At 34.6% G+C, this 13,632-nt stretch overlaps 1 protein-coding gene across 23 annotated transcripts in view; it reads left to right on the top strand.

The window, feature by feature from the left end:
• CDC42BPA (CDC42 binding protein kinase alpha) overlaps nucleotides 1–13,632 on the top strand; it is a 330,638-nt gene that overhangs the window by 51,083 nt on the left and 265,923 nt on the right. For all 23 annotated transcript variants that reach the window (XR_004297614.1, XM_032389303.1, XM_032389298.1 and 20 more), the window contains exon 2: nucleotides 722–813. Coding sequence is in view for 22 of the 23 variants with exons in the window: in XM_032389303.1 (XP_032245194.1) it covers nucleotides 722–813 (92 nt within the window). In the remaining variant the exon portion in view is untranslated. The remainder of the gene's footprint in view (nucleotides 1–721; nucleotides 814–13,632) is intronic.

The following is a 13,632-nucleotide window of genomic DNA, read 5'->3' as shown; positions in this document are numbered from 1 at the left end:
AAAATTCTACTTAGTCCTCAAGGTCCAGTTCCTGTGTTATTTTGTGAAGTATTAGTGTTCCATTCTCACCTATCTTGAAGCACTTTATATTTACCTCTATTAGAATTTCATCCCATTGTTACATTTTGTTTGTGTGTTTATGTCTGTCTGCCCTGAAGACTGAGCACTTTTTGAAGGAAGGTATTGTATTTTACTCATAATTGTTCAGACTCCAGTGATTGCCACCGTGCTTTATATAGTGTAGACTCTTGCTAAAGGGGTGTTAAAAGGGTAAATAAATGAATGAGTGTGAAAGAAATCTGAATTTACTTGGTGGGAATTGCTGAAACTCCCTCTTCCATAAAATTTGCTTTTACTTCTCGGACACTTGTGTTAAAATATATGTCTAGCATTGAGTGTTAGAATATACACAGTGTTCAACACGAAAAGGAATTGGCCTCCTTTGTACATTCCTGTTACTTTGCCTTATTTCATATGTTATTAGGTGTTTAAAAATATGTTTCTCACCAAAAACGTAATTCACATGCAAGAAATAAAGGAAATTATTTTCTTGTGGAAATTAAATCTATTTCTTCTTAATATAGTTTGATGGGATTATGAAATAGTTTGACTTCATGCTTAATCATAATTTGAATTTCTGTTGTTTAGGAACCATTGTGTATATATCTAATTTGCATCACATTTCATTAAGAAACTAATTGATGTTGTTCTTTTATTTCAGCCAAACCATTTACTTCTAAAGTAAAACAGATGCGCCTACATAGAGAAGACTTTGAGATATTGAAGGTGATAGGTCGAGGAGCTTTTGGAGAGGTAAGAGATAAAGTTTTTATAAAAGTTCTGCTAATTGTTTTGGAAGTAATTTTATACGGTTTCTGAGAGAATTTAACTGAAACATGATTTCCTTGCTGTTGTAATTGATATGATCAGTCAGAAAATATATATTAGTGTTTTGAATGAAATATTTCTACATGGAATTTTTTTCCAAGATGTTTTTCTTCTTCATCTGTCAGTGTAAGTTTGAGTATGCTTCTGGACTCTTCTGTTCCATGGGTTTATGTGTCTCTCCTTGTGCCAGTACCACACAGTCTTACATACTTTAGATTTAAGAAGTCTCAGTATCTGGTAGTGTATGTCCTTCAGCTTCCTCCCTCTCCTCCTCTGTTCTTTGGCCCTTGATATTTTCATGTAATTTTACAATGAGTGTTTCAGTTTCAGAATTACTCTTAAAAATCCACACCCATATATCTGCTTGAATTTTGATTAGGATTGCACTGAAACTGGAGATCAGTTTGTAGATAATTGATTCCTTAATAATACTGAGTCAGCCAGTTGATGAAGGAATATGCTATTCTTTGTCATTTTAATTAGAATTGTTAAATTTCATTTTCTAGTTGTTTTTTTGCTAGTAGTGAGAAATATAATGGAATTTTGTTTGACTTCATACTTAGCAACCTAGCTGATTTTACTTTTTCAATTATGAATTGTGTTGGATTTTTTTTTTTTTTAAGATTTTATTTATTTATTTAATTGACAGAGAGAGACAGCTAGAGAGGGAACACAAGCAGGGGGAGTTGGAGAGGGAGAAGCAGGCTTCCCGCCAAGCAGGGAGCCCGATGTGGGGCTCGATCCCAGGACCCTGGAACCATGACCTGAGCCGAAGGCAGCTGCTTAACCAACTGAGCCACCCAGGTGCCCCTGAATTGTGTTGGATTTTAAGAAAATGTTTTATCAACATCTTTTGAGACACTTAAGGCTTTTCTCCTTTACTCTGTTAATGTGTTGAATTACGATTTATTTTTTATTTTTTATTTTTTTTAAAGATTTTATTTATTTATTTGAGAGAGAGAGAATGAGAGAGAGTGAGTACATGAGAGGGGGGAGGGTCAGAGGGAGAAGCAGAGTCCCTGCCGAGCAGGGAGCCCGATGCGGGACTCGATCCAGGGACTCCAGGATCATGACCTGAGCCGAAGGCAGTCGCTTAACCAACTGAGCCACCCAGGCGCCCTACAACGATTTATTTTCAAATGTTAAACTAACACTGCATTTCTAAGATAAGCCTAACTTTGTATTATCCTTTTTATGTTTCATTGCACTTGGCTTGCTGTGTGTGTGTGTGTGTGTGTGTGTGTGTGTGTGTGTGTGTGTTTAGATTCTTGGAGAGTAACTGGCTTGTAATTTTCCTACTGAAAATCCTGATCACATTCTGGTATTTTGGTTATGCGGGCCTCTTTTACTCTTCTCTGGAAGAGTTTGGGAAGATTGTTATTATTTCTTCCTTATATGCTTAGAAAATTTCACTTGTGAAACCGCTGGGCCTGCAAGTTGCCAGTGAGACAGTTTTAATTTCTTTAGTGGAAAATCAGACTGTTTGGATTTTCTTTCTATGTGTCAGTTTTCTAAGTTCACCCATGTCATTTAATTTTTCAGTTACTACTATATTTATTTTTGCCTCTCATTTCTTTTCATTTATCATGATAGAGCTTTATCAGTTTTATTATTTTTTCAATGAATTAACCTTTGCTTTTTGAATTTTTCTATTGTAGACTTGTTTTCTGTTTCAGTAATTGCTGCTTTTAATATTTTCTTCCTTCTACTCTCTTTGGTTTTCTTTTTCTTTCTTTTTAAAGATTTTATTTATTAGAGAGAGCGAGCAGCAGCAGGGGTAAGGGCAGAAAGAGAAACCGACTCTACTCTCTTAGGTTTTAAGTTGCTCTTCTTTTTTGTAACTTTTGGAGATAGATACTTAGAGCATTGATGTCTAGCCCTTTTTTAAAAATGTGTATTTAAGGCTATACGTTTTCCTCTAAGCATCTTTAGCTATAGCTGATAAGTTTTGATATGTCATATTTTCACTGTTATTTTGCTCAAAATACAGTGTGATTTCGAATTTCCGTTGTATTTTCTTTCTTCTTCTTCTTCTTTTTTTTTTATCTATTATTTTAGAAGTTTGTTGTTCAATTTCCAAATACTTGGAGGGTTTTCTGGGTATATTTCTGTTACTGAGTTGCAGTGTAATTCCGTAACAGTCACTGTGTGATTTCAGTCCTTTGAAATTTGCTGTGCATTGTTGTATAAATATCAGTTAGGTTAAAATCATTAACCTTGTTTAAATCTTTCACATCCTTACTTTTTTATTTTCTCCTCTTGATCTCTCATTTCCTTAGAGAGGATTTGTTTATTTCTTTCTTTTAGTTTTCACTGATGACAAATATAAAGTTATTATATCTGCCTGGTGATTAACTCTTATCATAATGGAATGATCCTTGTCTCTAAGTAATGCTTTTTGAGTTAAATTTTTCTTAATTTCATATTAATAGAATGATTCTAGCTCTTTTTATTAGTATTTGCATTAAATATCTTATTTCATCCTTACAGTTTTAGCTTTCTTTAATCTTATGGTATGTTTACTGTTAATTAGAATATAGGTTTTTCATTTTTTTCTTTTTCTTTTCTTTTTTTTTTTTAAGTAAACTCTACCCCCAGCACAGGGCTTGAACTCATGACCCCAAGATCAAGAGTCACATTCTCTACCGTCTGAGCCAGCTAGGTCCCCCAGTTTTTGTTTTTTAATCTAGCCTGATAATCTCATCTTTTGATTGGAGTCCGTTGATATGTAATGGAATTATTTATTACTATTTGTTTTCTATTTGTCTTGCCTATTCTGTATTATGTGACTCTCAATTCCTGGTAATGGAGTATTTTAAATTATTCTCTCCCTCATTTATTAATTTCTTAGTTTTACTTTTTGTTGTTTTCCCTGGAGATTGCCACATGTATTCTTGGTAAATTTGTATTTTGCCACTTCTGATTTACCTGACTTCTACCTTTTTTGGGTCATTGCTGTTATGTCTTTAGTTGTACATATATTTAAAACCTCAAAAACTACTGTCCCTATTCCTTCACATTCACAGACTTTACATTCACAGACTTCCCTTTGATAATATTTTCATTTTGACTTAAAAATTCCTTTTACTGTTTCATCAGGTCTGCTGATGATAAAATGTCTGCTTTTATTTGTCTGAAAATATATTTATTTTGAGGTCTTAAAATTTTTAAAAAATGGAGTTCTATGCATACCTGACTCAGTGGATTTTTACATTTGCATGTACTTATGTAACCACTATGCAGACCAAGATAGGCACCCAATGCCTTCTCTGCGTGAATTAGCATCTCCATATTAACCATCTATGCTGACTTTATCACTGTTGATTTATTTTGCCTGTTTTTGAATTTTATCTTAATGGAATTATATAAGAAATACTCTTCTTTCTGGCTTATTTTGCTCAATATTATGCTTGTATGAGTCATCTTTGTATTAGTTCACAGTATTCCTTTGTATAAATATACTGCAAGTTATTTGTTCATACTAATGGTGGGTATTCAAGTTGTTTATAGTTTTTGGCCATGTTAATAATGTTGTTATGAACATTCTTATACATGTCTTTTGGGAGAACGAGGCACTCATTTGTGTTTGATATAAACGTAGGAGGAATTGCTGGGTCATCGGGTAGGCCTTTTCAGCTTTGGTAGATAGTGCCAGATAATTTCCCAAGTGGTTACCAGTTTACCAATTTTTATCAATATACCCACCAACAATAAAGTTCCCAGTTGCTTCACAACCTCACCAACACGTGATTATTTTTTTTTTTTAACTTTAGCCATTTTCTTTTTTTGGGGGGTGAGTAATATTGAATTATGATTTCACTTTACGTTTTCTGATAACTCTTTAACTTAAGCCCATTTTTATATCACTGTACATAACTTAGATTTTTTTAAAAAGATTTTATTTATTTGACAAAGAGAGAGAGAGAGATCACAAGTAGGCAGGCAGGCAGAGGGAGAGGGAGAAGCAGGCTCCCTGCTGAGCACAGAGCCCAATGCAGGGCTCGATTCCAGGACACTGGGATCATGACCTGAGCCGAAGGCAGGTGCTTAACTGACCCAGGCACCCCGTGATTTTTTTTTTTTCTTGAAGGGCATATTCTCAGGTTGGGAGGTTGGGAGTGGGTGGGGAATTGAGAGTGGGTTGTCTTACTTATTGGTACATTCTGGATACAGGTCCTTTGCTGGAGATAGTGTGTGTGTGTAATAAATAAAATATTTCTTCCTTTCTGTGGCTTTTATTGAAAAGAAGTTCTTAAATTTAGTGAAGCCCAGTTAATTAAACTTTTCTTTATAATTAGTCCTTTTTGTGTTCCTTTAAGCAAGCTTTTTTTTTTTTTTTTTAACCCCAAGGTCATGAAAATATTTTCCTGTGTTATATTCTATAATCTTTAAGCATATCATTATGCTTTATATTTTAGTCTATGATCCATCTGATACTGATTATTTTGTGTTTCTTGAGGTATAGGTCAAGGCTCATTTTCTTCTTTGTAGGTTTTATACATTTATTTATGAGTATTTGATGTTTGTGGATGAGCTTTTTATAGAATTCTGTTTTCTAACTTTGTTACTAGAATAGAAATACAATTGATTTTTTTTATATTGATACTGTATTTAAGGATCTTGATATATCCACTTATTCTAGATTACATGTAAGTTTTTTGAATTTTTCATAACCTTATTTTCAAATAATGACAGCTTTTTTTTTCTTTCCGAACTTTATGCCTTTTATTTCTTTTTCTCGTATTATGCAATGGAGAGGATCTTCCATAAAATGTTGAATTCAATGGTGAAAATAGAATTTTGTCTGGTTTGTGATTTCAGGGGGAAGAATTCAATAATTTACTGTTGAGATATAAGGACTTACACTCAATTACTATTGAGTTTGAAGTTTGCTGCAGTTTTTTTGTTTGTATTGTTACTCTTTTTTAGGTTAAGGTAGTTTTCCTTCTAGTCCTAGTCTGTTGAGAGTTTTTGCCTTGCATAGGAGTGAACTTTTATCAAAAGCTTTTTCTATATGTGTTTTGTTGATACGATTTAACTTCTGTATTTGGTTACTGTGGGGATTATATTGGTTAGTTTTAAAATGTACCAGTACTACATTAGTGTATATATCCAGTTGTTCCTGTGTATTTTAATATATATAGTTTGGTTTGATTTGCTTATATTTTGTTCAGCAGTTTTTTGTTTACATGCAGGAGCAAGATTGGCCCTTAATTTACCTATCCTATTAATTTTTTTTATATTCTGGAATGATATGCTTAGCTCATAAGACAGTTTGGGAAGTGTTCTTGGTTTCTCAGTTTTTTGAAAGTTTGTATAAGTTTAGTATTTCTTTGAAAACTAGTTAAGTCATCTAGGAGTGTGAGTTCTTTTTTTTTGTTGTTGTCTATCTCTTTTGAGGTAAATTTTATATATGTCAAAATACACTAATTGTGATATGTATAATGTGAGTTTTGACAGATAGATTCACCCTTATTGAAGATACAGAACTTTTCCATCTCCCTAGGAAGTTTCCTTCCCTGTTAGTTCCCTATAACTTCCATCAAGTGGCAACCACTCTGCTAAATTTTAACTGTGGATTAGTTTTGGGTTTTTGAAAATTTCATGTAAATGGAATCCTACCATATGTACTTTTTGGTATATGAATTCTTTTGCTCAGAATATGTCTGTGAGATCCATCCTTGTGATTGAATGTATGAATATTACCTTTTTGTTGCTGATTAGCATACTGTTTTATTAATATATTACAATTTGTCCATTCTTATGTTGATGAACGTTTGGGCTGTTTTTAGTTTTTGGGTATTAGGAATAAAGCTGATATGCATATTATTGTACAAGTATGTATGGAAATACATTTATATTTTCCTTGGAAAAATATCTACTACTGGCACTGCTCTGTTAATGGTAGGTGCATGTTTAAAAGAAACTGGCAAATTTTTTCTAATTGGGTTGTACCAATTTATATTCCTACCATGTTCCATGATTCTCACCAATACTTTTTCATTGTTAGTCTAGTGAGTGTGTATCTCATGGTATTAAATTGCATTGTTATTTGGATTTGTGTTTTATATCAACATAATAATGTGTTTTTGTGGCTTATTCACCATTCTTATATCTTCTTTGTGAAGTATGTGTTGAGATATTTTGCTCATTTAAAAAATTGAGGTATTTGTATTTTCATTATTGAGTTGTAGGAATTCATTATATTTTATAAAAGTCCTTTGTCAGATACGTTTTGTCAGTGTTTTCTCACAGGCTGTGTGGCTTGCCTATTAATTTTCTTAGAAATGTTTCCTTACGAAGTTCAAAAAAAATTTTTTTTTAAGATTTTATTTATTTATTTGACAGAGAGATAGCGAGAGCAGGAACACAAACAGGGGAAGTGGGAGAGGGAGAAGCAGGCTTCCCGCCGAGCAGGGAGCCCGATGCGGGGCTCGATCCCAGGACCCTGGGATCATGACCTGAGCCGAAGGCAGACGCTTAACGACTGAGCCACCCAGGCGCCCCTGAAGTTTTAAATTTTGATGATATAATTGAAAATTTTTTCTCTTATGGTTGTTATTTTCTATGTTCTTTCTAAGAAATTCTTGTTCATATTCAGGTCACAAAGGTATTTATGTTTTTCCCATAAAAGCTTGATAGTTTTACCTTTTTTGTTTAGATTGGTGATCCATTTCAAATTAATTTATGTATAGAGTGAGCTGGGATTGAGGTTCATTTATTTCCCAATGGATTTCCAGTTGTTTTAACACCATTTGTTGAAAAGGCTGTTTCCCATCTGTTGAATTACTTCAGCAGCTTTGTCAAAAAAATCAGTTGACCATATAATCTTGATCTTTTTCTGCTCATTCTATTCTATTTCATTGGTCTCTTTGTCTGTCCCTATGCCAGTCTCACACTATCTTGATTTTGATTCCTGTAGCTTTATACTATAAAGCTGAGAGCATGTAGTGAAGTCTGAGTGTAAGTCCTTCTACTGGGTTCTTCTATTCTAGTTTGCTGAGAATTTAAAAAATTTCACTAATGGGTGCTGAATTTTGTCATATGCTTTTGGGCATTTACTGAAATAATCATATAGATTTGCCCTTTTATTCTGGTAATAAGGTGAGTCATTTTGATTGACTTTTTAAAAATAGATTTTATTTTTTAGAGCATTTTTATGTTCATAGTGAAATTGAGTGGAAAGTGCAGGGAGTTCCCATATACCCCCGGCCCGGACTTATGCTCAGCCTCTTGCACTGTTGACATCCTGCACTCTAGTGATACGTTTGCTATAGTCGGTGAATCTGCATGGACACAGCATTATCAGCTGCAGTCCATAGTTTACCTTAGGGGTTGCTCTTGGTGGTACACATTGTATCGATTTCAACCAATGTATAATGAAACATATCCACCCTAATAATATCACACAGAATTGTTTCACTGCCTTAAAAGTCCTCTGTACTCTGTTTATCATCCCACCCTTCCTTTGTCCTCTGGCTGTCACTCGTCTTTTTACTGTCCCCACAGTTTTGCCTTTTCCAGAATGTCCTATAGTTGGAATCATACAGGTTGTAGCCTTTTCAGATTGCCTTCTTCCATGTGGTAATGTTCACTTAAGTTTCTCTTATGTCTTTTCATGGCTTTTGATAGCTCATTTCTTTTTAGTGTTGAGTAATACACCATTGTCCAAACATGCCACTGGTTTTATTTATCTATTTACCTACTGAAAGACATCTTGGTTGCTTCCAACTTTTGGCAATTATGAATTAAGCAGCCATAAGTAGCCACGTGCAGTTGTTGTGTGGACATAAATTTTCACTTCTTTTGGGCAAATACCAAGGAGCATGATTGCTGGATGGAATGATAAGAGTATTGTTAAAGTTTTGTAAGAAATTGCTAAAATGTCTTACAACGTGGCTAGTACCATTTTGCATTTTACCAGCAATGAATGAGCGTTCCTGTCACTCCACATCCTTATCAGCGTTTGGAGTTTTCAGTGTTTTAAATTTTGGCTGTTCTAATAGGCGTGTAGTTGTATCTCATGGTTGTTTTAACTTGCAGTTCCCTGGGTGATGTTGGGCGTCTTTTCATATGATTTTTTGCCATCTATGTATCTTCTTGGGTGAGATGTCTGTTAGATCTTTGGCCCATTTTTTTAATGGGGTGGTTTGTTTTCTTAATGTTGATTTTTAAGAGTTCTTTGTTTTGGATAACAGTCCTTTATCAGATGGGTCTCTTGCAAATGTTTTCTCCCAGGTTTGTTTTCTCATTCTCTTGACAGTGTCTGTTGTAGAGCAGAAGTTTTTAATTTTGGTGAAGTCTAGCTTATCAATTATTTCTTCCATGGATTATGCCGTTGGTAAATGATTGATTTTCAAATGTTAGACTAATCTCTGGGATAAATTCCAATTGGTCATGACTTACTGTCCTTTTGAGATACTGCTCTATTTAGTAGTTCCTTAGTATTTTTTTAGCTATTTTCATATCTATACTTAATGGAGAATGTTGACCTATGGTTTCTTTTTTATAATGTTGATGTCAATTTTTGACCTTAGTGTTATGCTGGACTTACAAAATGAACTGGTGGAGGGTTTGCCTTTTTTTTTTTTTTTTTGGAAATATTTTGTGTATATTTGTTTTTTTTTTCCCCTTAAGTGTTGGATAGAATTTACCAGTAAAACCATCTGGACTTGGGGTTTTTTGTGGAGCATATAATCCTACTAATTTAGTTTCTTGATGGTTACAGAACTATTCAGATTTTCTATTTTCTATTTTGTCAGTTTCAGTAAATTTTATTTTTCATGGAATTTTATTTCATTTAAGTTTTCAAATGTAAAGTTGCTCATAATACTCCTTTATTTTTTTTTTTTTGATGTTTGTGGAATATGAGGTAATGCTCCATCTTTCATTGCTGATATTTATGTTTTATTCCTCTCATTCTTTGTTAGTCATGTTAGAGGTTGTTCAGTGTTATTAATTTTGAACAAAGCTACTTTAGGTCTGTGGATTGTATTTTTGTCACTTTTTTAAAAAAAGATTTATTTGAGAGTGCACACAAGCAGGGAGAGGGGCAGAGGAGGAGGGAGAGGGAGAAGGAAAGGGAGAGAATCTCAAGCAGACTCTGTGCTGAGTGTGGACCCCAACGTGGGGCTCGAGCTTACAACCCTGAGATCATGACCTGAGCCAAAAACCAAGAGTCAGTTGCTTAACTGACTGAGCCCCACCAAGGTGCTCCTATTTTTGTCACTTTTTAACATAAAATTTTTTTGTTATTTCTTTTCTAATACTTTCTTTGGATTTGATTTTCTCATCTTTTTTCTAGCTTCTCAAGGTAGAAACTTAAACTTAGATCTTTGATTCTTTTCCATTCCAATTTAAGCATTAAAACTATAAATTTTCCTCTGAGCAGGATTAGGTGTATCCCACACATTTTGATGTTATATTTTCATTATCATTCATATCACAATACTATCTAACTTTCTCTTTGATATCTTTGATTGATGAGTTATTAAGTATAGCATTTACTTTTAATAATTTTGGGACTGTATGAGTTATCTTATTGTTATGTCCAAATTATGTTTGTTATGGTCAGACATCATACTCTGAGTTTTCAGTACTTTTGAGGTTTATTAAAATCTATTTTATGGTCAAAATATGACTTATTGTTATGAACACTCCGTGTACTTGAAAATAATTTTTATTCTACGTTTGTTGCTTATATTCTTTTATAAATGTCAGATCAAGATGGTTGATGCTGTCAATAAAATCTTCCATACTTTGGTGAGTTTTGTTCAGTGCATTTGAGAAAGGAGTATTAGAATCTTCAAATATAATTGTTGGTATGTCTATTCCTCCTCTTCATGCATTTTGAAACTTATAAAAGGGGCATACAATTTCTCAATTTTTATGTATTTCTGATACATCAACTTTTTTATCATTATGGAATGTTTCCTTTTTTGTAAGGTAATATGTTTGGTAGTCTAGTTTGTCTCATATTAATATAGTCAGCTTTCTTAAGGGTTGAACTTTTTCTTTTTGCATTTGTGTGTAAAGTGAATCTCCTGGGGCACCTGGGTGGCTCAGTCGGTTGAGCGCCTGACTCTTGATTTCAGCTCAGGTCATGATCCTCAGGGTCCTGGGATCGAGCCCTGCATTGGGCTCCCCGCTCAGTGGGGAGTTTGCTTGTCTCCCTCTCCCTATCCCCCTGCTCTCTCTCTCTCTCTCTCTAAATAAATAAATCTTTAAAAAAAAATAAAGTGACTCACTTGTGGATGGCATGTAGTTAGGTTTTGCATTTTTTATACATTCTGGTAATCTCTGCACTTTAATCGGGCTGTTTAGACCATGGGTCAACAGATTTTTTTCTGTGAACTGCCAGACAGTAAATATTTTAGATTTCACAGTCCATATCGTTTGTTTGGCAAATACCCTACTCTGTCATTGTAGTGTGAACATAGCCGTAGACAATTTGTAAATGAATGGATTTGGCTGTATTCAAATAAAACTTTATTTATAGAACAGGTGTTGGGCTGTATTTGATTTCTAGGCCATGATTTGCTGAAGCCCAGTTTAGGACATTTTAGTGAAAATATATAAGTATAATTATAAATATATATAGTTATGTCATTTTTTGTTTTGTTTTCTGTTTGCCTCATTCTTGTTCTTCTCTTGCTCTCTTTCTGCCTTTTTGGGGGGTTATTTGAATATTTTTTAATGTTCTCTTTTGATTTCTGTATTGACTTCTTTGCCAGATATCCTTGCATTATTTTCGTAATAGTTGTTCTTGAATATGGATCTTTTTTTCCCCACTCCAAGGATTTAGCATCTTTTAAGTGTCACAACATTCTTTTTTTTTTTTTTTTTAATTTTATTATGTTAGTCACCATACAATACATCACTGGTTTTTGATGTAGTGATCCACGATCCATTGTTTTCGTATAACACCCAGTGCTCCATGCAGTACGTGCCCTCCTTAATACCCATCACCGGGCTAACCAATCCCCCCCCCCCCAAACCCTGTTTGTTTCTCAGAGTCCATAGTTTCTCATGGTTCATCTCTCCCTACAATTCCCCCCCCCATTTATCCCTTCCTTCTTCTAATGTCCTCCATGCTATTCCTTATGTTCCACCAATAAGTGAAACCATATGATAATTGACTTTCTCTGCTTGACTTATTTCACTTAGCATAATCTCCTCCAGTCCCATCCATGTTGATGTAAAAGTTGGGTATTCATCCTTTCTGATGGCTGAGTAATATTGCATTGTATATATGGACCACATCTTCTTTATCCATTCATCTGTTGAAGGGCATCTCGGCTCCTTCCACAGTTTGGCTATTGCGGACATTGCTGCTATGAACATTGGGGTGCATATGGCCCTTCTTTTCCCTACATCTGTATCTTTGGGGTAAATACCCAGTAGTGCAATTGCTGGGTCATAGGGTAGCTCTATTTTTAAATTTTTGAGGAACTTCCACACTGTTTTCCAAAGTGGCTGTACCAACTTGCATTCCCACCAACAGTGTAAGAGGGTTCCCCTTTCTCCACAACCTCTCCAACATTTGTTTCTTTCCCTGTCCATTTTTGCCATTCTAACTGGTGTAAGGTGGTATCTCAATGTGGTTTTGATTTGGATTTCCCTGATGGCTAATGATGATGAACACTTTTTCATGTGTCTGTTAGCCATTTGTATGTCTTCTTCAGAGAAGTGTCTGTTCATATCTTCTGCCCACTTTTTGACTTGATTATTTGTTTTTTGGGTGTTGAGTTTGAGAAGTTCTTTATAGATCTTGGATACCAGCCCTTTATCTGTAGTGTCATTTGCAAATATCTTCTCCCATTCTGTGGGTTGCCTCTTTGTTTTGTTGACTGTTTCCTTTGCTTTGCAGAAGCCTTTTATCTTGATGAAGTCCCAAAAGTTCATTTTTGCTTTTGTTTCACTAGCTTTTGGAGATATATCTTGAAAGAAGTTGCTGTGGCCGATGTCAAAGAGGTTACTGCCTATGTTCTCCTCTAGGTTTTGATGGATTCCTGTCTCACATTGAGGTCTTTCATCCACTTTGAGTTTATCTTTGTGAATGGTGTTAGAGAATGGTCGAGTTTCATTCTTCTGCATGTGGCTGTCCAATTTTCCCAGCACATTTATTGAAGAGACTGTCTTTTTTCCATTGCATGTTTTTTCCCGCTTTGTCAAAGATTATTTGAGCATAGAGTTGAGGGTCCATATCTGGGTTCTCTATTCTGTTCCATTGGTCTGTATGTCTGTTTTTGTGCCAGTACCATGCTGTCTTGGTGATCACTGATTTGTAATATAGCTTGAAATCAGGCAACGTGATGCCCCCAGCTTTGTTTTTCTTTTTCAACATCTCCTTGGCGATTCGGGGTCTTTTCTGATTCCATACAAATTTTAGGATTGTTTGTTCCAGCACTTTGAAAAATGTCATTGGAATTTTGATCGGGATGGCATTGAAGGTATAGATTGCTCTGGGTAGCATAGACATTTTAACAATGTTTATTCTTCCGATCCATGAGCATGGAATATTTTTCCATCTTTTTGTGTCTTCTTCAATTTCTTTCATGAGTGTTTTGTAGTTCCTAGAGTATAGATCCTTTACCTCTTTGGTTAGGTTTATTCCGAGGTATCTTATGGTTTTTGGTGCTATTGTAAATGGAATCGTTTCTCTAATTTCTCTTTCTACAGTTGCGTTGTTAGTGTATAAGAAAGCAACTGATTTCTGTGCATTGATTTTGTATCCTGCCACAT

The sequence above is a fragment of the Phoca vitulina genome, unplaced genomic scaffold, assembly GCF_004348235.1.
Source record: "Phoca vitulina isolate PV1807 unplaced genomic scaffold, GSC_HSeal_1.0 scaffold54, whole genome shotgun sequence".
Lineage (NCBI taxonomy): Eukaryota > Metazoa > Chordata > Mammalia > Carnivora > Phocidae > Phoca > Phoca vitulina.
This window is presented reverse-complemented; position numbering and strand designations above follow the sequence as displayed.